This window comes from Lates calcarifer, linkage group LG3 (genome assembly GCF_001640805.2).
Source record: "Lates calcarifer isolate ASB-BC8 linkage group LG3, TLL_Latcal_v3, whole genome shotgun sequence".
Classification (NCBI taxonomy): domain Eukaryota; kingdom Metazoa; phylum Chordata; class Actinopteri; family Centropomidae; genus Lates; species Lates calcarifer.
The window spans coordinates 11,242,132-11,248,477 of NC_066835.1; the positions used below are offsets into that span (position 1 = coordinate 11,242,132).

A 6,346-nucleotide genomic window follows, 5' to 3' on the forward strand; every position below is an offset into this window, starting at 1 on the left:
TGTTAATAAAAGAAAACTTAGCTAAGTGTGTGTGTGTGTGTGTGTGTGTGTGTGTGTGTGTGTCATCAACAATGATAGAATAAAAACAAAAACTGTACATCATATCCACAAGATATTTTGGTACATATACTGTAGGTGAAGGCAGAAAATTAATCCTCATATGTCTTATTGTACAAGATAGTAATTTTGCAATTTCTTCCCTGTTCAAATATGTAATACAAATGTACTTGTGTATCATCATTTAAACTACTAAGTACTTGAATACTGCTGTTAATGTTGTTCTTGACCCTCTCCAGGGACAGTCAGACAAGAAAGATCCAGGAAAATATCACCAATGTGGAGAAACATTTTGGAGAGATGTGCCAACTGTTTGCCGGCTATGTCCGCAAAACAGCCAGGTTGCGAGACAAGGCAGATCTCCTGGTCCGGGAAATCAGCTTATATGCAGACACAGAGACACCAAACCTGAAGAGGGGTATGAAGCAGTACGCTGACCACCTGGCTAAGATTCAAGACTACCGTCAAGCTGAGGTAAAACTACAGTAATTTACTTCCTGCTGTTTTAACTTCATTGATAATTTCATGTCACAGACCAAATCTGTTGACCCTAATGTGAACTTAACTGCCTTGCAGGTGGAAAGACTTGAAGCCAAAGTCATAGAGCCATTAAAAAGCTATGGAGCTGTAGTGAAACGTAAAAGGGTAAGAATTACTGTGACCCACAGCCATGTTGACATCTACACTGGTTCCAAGTCAGCCACATGACAATGACAAAGCTTAATCCATGATCTAGGCACAATTATTGTAAAATTAGTACAATTATTTCTCAGTGAGAAACTTGTCAGAGAATTATTTCACTGTAAATGGCAAAAATGTTAACATATATTAACTTCTGTCTCATTTGCCATTTGCCATTACTTCTCTGTTTTATCCTTCATTGTTTGTTTTAAAAGGCCTCAAAGATGGTGAAATTTTTTACCTTGCTCCCCTGGCCCTCCTCCATACATCATCCCTAACTTGTGTTTCAGTTGTATCTAAATGACTGCTTCTTTTTAGTACACATTTCAAGATTAAATGTGTTCTGGCCCATGAGGATGCAGTGATTACGTCACCCCAAAATGAGGATCAGGCCGAGCACTTTGAATCACAGACGGAAGTTGCTGTTATTTTCAGTACCACTCGCCACACGAGGGCAGTATAGATTCAGTGATAATATCCTACTGCCAGCATCTGCCCTGCTCTCCATCATGTTTTGAACCGGATCAAAAGAATTCTACTGGTATGGAGAATATCTAGTTTCTGTTTGACATTTGGAGTGCGGCACAGGTAAAGTATCTGAAATAGATGGATGCCATGTTCCTCCTCTGCATTCGGTTGCACAAGCCCACAGTTGCAAAGTACTGTCAAAAGAGTGCCTTTGTTTTCTTGTCATATTTTATTTAAATTAAAATACTTTCAAATTGCACATTTATCAGATTTTAAAGTAGGTGCACAACAATACATGTGATTATTCTAAGCTTGTTTTTCATCAAGTACTAAATGAATCAGTCTGCTTTGGGAATAATTGTGATTGGTCGTTTGTTGTACAGACTGTGCAAGCATGCCAAAATATAATTAAACCTGGCTTGGTTATTTGACTTTTTTCATTTTCAGTCAAAGCTGAAACAATATATCATTCAGCCCATTCCTGTTACATTACCAACTGTTTCAGAGTAAAGATAACACAAAAATTTGCACAACAGGGTGTACTCAAGGACCTGATTGGGAAACACTGAGGTAAACCAAATACTTGTTAGGTTATGCCCTTGGTATCCACATAACTATCATTGTTTATTCCTGTAACGACTGCTACTGTGTCCTTGTGTGATTGCGCATCCATGCAGGAGGATCTGAAGACAACTCAAAGTGCCAGAGACAGAGAGGCCAAACAGATGGCTCAGCTTGAGAGGACCAGACAGAGAAACCCCTCAGACAGGCAGATCATTGTATCCTTCCCATGTTTTTCTTCTATTCTCTAATTCTCTAATAGTGAGTAGATAATTTTATATTAATTAGTGTTTCAACAGGAAACAGGAAAATTGAATCTATTTGGAATGTTTAGCTTATTTTTACATACTTTACTTCTTTTTACATTTACGTCCCATGTACTTGATATAATGAATTAGTTCCCAACTGCAGTGTAGTTCAGGATCCACTTGCAGAAACAGACAACAAATATTTTCATGTTGTTTCCTTGACCAAGCCTTCAGTCTCAGGTATGTCCCGTGTAATCTCTGCATCTCATCACCGCTGATGGCTGACCACAGATGACATGTAGTTCAAAATTGTGTAACAACTCCAGCAGTAACTACCAATGAATGTTTGGTTGTCAGATGCTTTGACAGCTAACTCACTCACAAACCCACAGCAGATTCTCCATGAGATGAAGGCATTCAGTCATTGTCAGGCCAGTTCTACACATCAACCTACATCACCCGTAGGACATCAAAGTACAAACAGCAGTTCATTTTTGTAGCTCCTGTGTTCGCTATTTGTGTAGTGAATGTGTTAAATTGCATGTTTGCAAAATTGCAGAAGCTATTACTTTCCCTTCCTGTAAAAGGAGCAATTATTATGTCAATATCTGAGGGGCTTTTGCCAGTAGGTGGTGCAGGTTGGACTGGAACTGCAGGTCTGGAACTGGTGATACTGCAGCTTTACTAATGAACGATACTGGCCTGGTTTCAGGTGCTTCACATTAATGGGTCTTTTGGGTTTGTATTTTGCCAAATGCAACTTAGCTCTCACAGCAAGTAGTCATTTTCTAATTAATTAAATCAACAAGCACAGGGGGATGCTGCTGGATTTTCAAATTCAGTGTGAAACACTGATGCTTTTCTCAAAAACCTCAGCCATAACTTGTGTTAGGTCATGTTTTGTAGCATTTTTTGTGCTTTCCTTTGTTTTGCCAACAGGCTGAAAGTGAGCTCCAGAGAGCCACCATGGACGCCACACGGACCACCAGGCAGCTGGAAGAGACCATAGACGAGTTTGAGAAGCAGAAGATCCGGGACATCAAGGTCTGATCTTTCAGTCCACATCAAATTAAGAATAAAAATTTCTGTTGTGGGAAATATATGTCTGTTGAAACAGTTGGTGACAGTGAAGTGAAACCAGACATCTGCCCAGACCTATTAATCCTCCTTCAGTTGCTTGAAATTATTTTTGCTTTGTCATTTCAGAACTCTTGGTCATATCTTGTAGCCACCAGGAAGTTGTGATTCATTTAAGCAGTTTCAAAGATTATTCAGTCCTGAAATATTATACTTTTCTTTCCCCTTATAGAAAATATTTGGTGAGTTTGTGACAGTGGAGATGTCATTCCATGCCAAGGCCTTGGAGGTGTACACCTTGGCCCACCAAAGCATTCAAAGTGTGGATGAGGAGGAGGACCTGGAGGTAGGCTCTGCTAAAGCTCAACCTGTGGCCCAGACATTTACCAGCATTACTCTCTCTGTGTATAGGGAATCTAAAGGTAAAATTATTGACCTGACAGAATCATTAGGGAGTCACTGACAAACACATGAGAAAAAGATGATTTAAATGTGATAGCTTGTAAGACTTTATGTACATGCTCTGCTGTGAACTTGATTAACCCGATGGTTATATTTAACAAGTTTAATTTATCATGGTCTTACACACCTATTACTCATCAACTCATTGCTGATAGTCCACACCCTTCAACTGATGTGGTAACTTTGAAGTAACCTGCGGTGACTACTGCACAGTTCATAGTCATACCAGCTACTTTCTTCTGTTTACAATTTGGATTTAAAAGGTTTGCCCAACTATTTTAAGAGATTAAGCCTGTAGTGAGAAAAACAAAGGCTCGATGATATCCCACGAGTGAGGTGTCTCCTGCAGAAGACCCTGTGCTATTTTCCTCCACCCCTTGCCATGTCATCTGTGTGTCTTTGCACTGAATCATCTCCCTTCCATTCATATTGAAGCAAAACTCCTCACCCAGACACGGCTGCTTTTCAATGAGTCACAGTACAAAGCATGGGAGATTGAGTCATCTGAAAAAGGCACAATGACAGGCATGAAGATAATCCTGATCAAGAGCCTTTGCGGAATTTATTTTCTGTATGGTGAAAACCATTGGTGTGGTTTAAATGGCAGTTTGCTGTGCGATAAGAGGCATACCTTATGAGCTGCTTTGTTTATGTGCTGATTGCAGGCCTAGTTGTTGATTTGCTGGATATTCCAGTTTGTAGGGTATTTCTTCTTTGTGTGCTTTTTCTCCTGACACTCTAGGTTTTATATATATATATATATATATATATATATATATATATATATAATATAAAGTACCAGATTATTACCCATTATCCCTAAATTGTATATACACTATGTCAGCTGTGTGCTCATTCTGTGTACACAGCAGCCACTTTACAATCATTCCTTAAATTCATGGTTATCTAGCAATACTATCAGTGCACAGGTTATGATTAGCCATAGGTGTGTGCAGGCATTTGTCCCATTCCCCTGTGTCTTTGTGGAAAAGTCTAGCACCTCCTACTGTCTTCGGCAGGTGTTCAGGAGTTCGCTGCACCCCCCTGACTACCAGTCACGCTTAGACATAGTGCGAGCTAATTCCAAAACCTCCCTCGATCGGACTGGGTCCTTCCTGAGTACATCAGGGACCTTACAGGTAAGACGCAGACCCAGTACAAAAAACCTAGAATTTCCCCAGAAGATCCCACTTTCAACTAAGTTTCTGTTGTGACATTGCTTTATATCTTTGACTTTGGCAGTTGCAATTTTCATTGTGATGATGAAATTTTAAAAAAAATCCCTTCTTCCCTTTTTGAACCCAGTACTTTTCCTCATGCCAGTAGAGACTGGTGCTCGATAACAGTGAATCTTATCAGTTCTGCCAGTGTGTATGCGCAGCATCACCCCAGCCATCTTTCAGTTTGAATTTCCACATGTCATGGCATGCCAGTAACATCATGCATTTCCTGCTACATTCACAGTGTTACCCCAGCATCCCCAACAGTGGCACTGCACTAACTTGTGAATAGGATTACCTTGTAAAATGTCTGGTTAGCTAGTCCTCACTTTCTCACTAAATGAGGAGTATCATTTTATATATTTTTGTCTTCTCTGGGAAGGGTGTGTTCACATGTAGTATCTTCTATCTGTCTATCTTGTTATGTTCAGATTGCAGCTCACAGGGGCAGATTTCAATTTACACCTGTCATCAGAATGTGCCTCAGAAGTATCCTGCGTCATATCTTCGAATCAAACATTGTTTCTATGATTAAGTTTGAATTTTATCTCTGATAAACTGAAATCACTTCACAAAAACACACTCACAATCAGGTACACAGCCAGAAACGTATGCGTAGTGGATAAAGATTACACACATACCATGATATGATTCAAGAGGTATCAGTATTAATGCACATACAGAACTATAATACAAGCAATGACGAACGTAACCTGAGGATATTGGTGTCACACCTGTACCTGTATTGTCTTCACTCTTAACCACAACCCTCTAGACAAATGTTCAGGAGAAAACAGATTCCGCGCAAGCACCAATTGGCCTAATGACTACCTGCTAAGTGTTTCAGTGGCTCAGTCACTGTTTATTGGTTGTCACAGCAACAGCGGGCCTCCAGCCGTCAGATGAGAAGAGAGGAGGAGGACGACGAAGAGGATGAAGATGAATCCGACGAGGAGGATGACGAGGATGAAGAGGAGGACACAGATGATGAGAGTTAAATAAATGTACGAAACAGAAAGGATATCAAAAGATGTATTAACTTTTTTTTTTGGTTTTTTTTTTTGTTTTTTTTTTTTACTGTTGTAAACAAAGTGGTGTCATTGCCAAAATCACCTCACTCACAGGTGGTCTGAGCAGTATTGTAGTGGTGCTGTCCTGTAGTTGTGCGATGCTTTGTAAAAGAGCACGTTGATCTTTACTACCATTTGTGTTTGAAATTCCAGCATTTGCTGTATTTTTATATCACGCACAAAGCCAAAATGTGCATTATATGGTCACTTGTCTTTATGAATAAAAAAAAACATTTTTTTTATGCTTCACATTGTTCCAGTGAATCACTGTTCTATAATAAGTACATGGTGTACCCTCAGTTGCTTTGCATAAAAATGCCAGCAGAGACGTTGATTGTTATTTTAGAAATTGTTCGGAGTGTGAATCAGTCTAAGTGACAGTAGTTACGTGACAACTGCAGTTGAAAGTGACTCATCTCTTCCACAGACATGCAAAAGTGGTACAAATGAAGTTGGAGACATTTTGCACAGCACTGTCTGTGCTTATCAGAACGTACATACA

General features: G+C 39.6%; 1 protein-coding gene across 1 annotated transcript; it reads left to right on the forward strand.

Annotated features, from left to right (window-relative positions):
- Nucleotides 1–273: 273 nt before the first annotated feature.
- On the forward strand, nucleotides 274–6,093 carry cibar1 (CBY1 interacting BAR domain containing 1). The gene is made up of 8 exons (XM_018697657.1): nucleotides 274–531; nucleotides 634–702; nucleotides 1,884–1,985; nucleotides 2,250–2,255; nucleotides 2,955–3,059; nucleotides 3,325–3,438; nucleotides 4,574–4,693; nucleotides 5,653–6,093. The coding sequence occupies exons 1-8, from the start codon at nucleotides 274–276 to the stop codon at nucleotides 5,770–5,772; spliced, it is 894 nt and encodes a 297-aa protein (XP_018553173.1). The 3' UTR covers nucleotides 5,773–6,093.
- The last annotated feature ends 253 nt before the right edge of the window (nucleotides 6,094–6,346 follow it).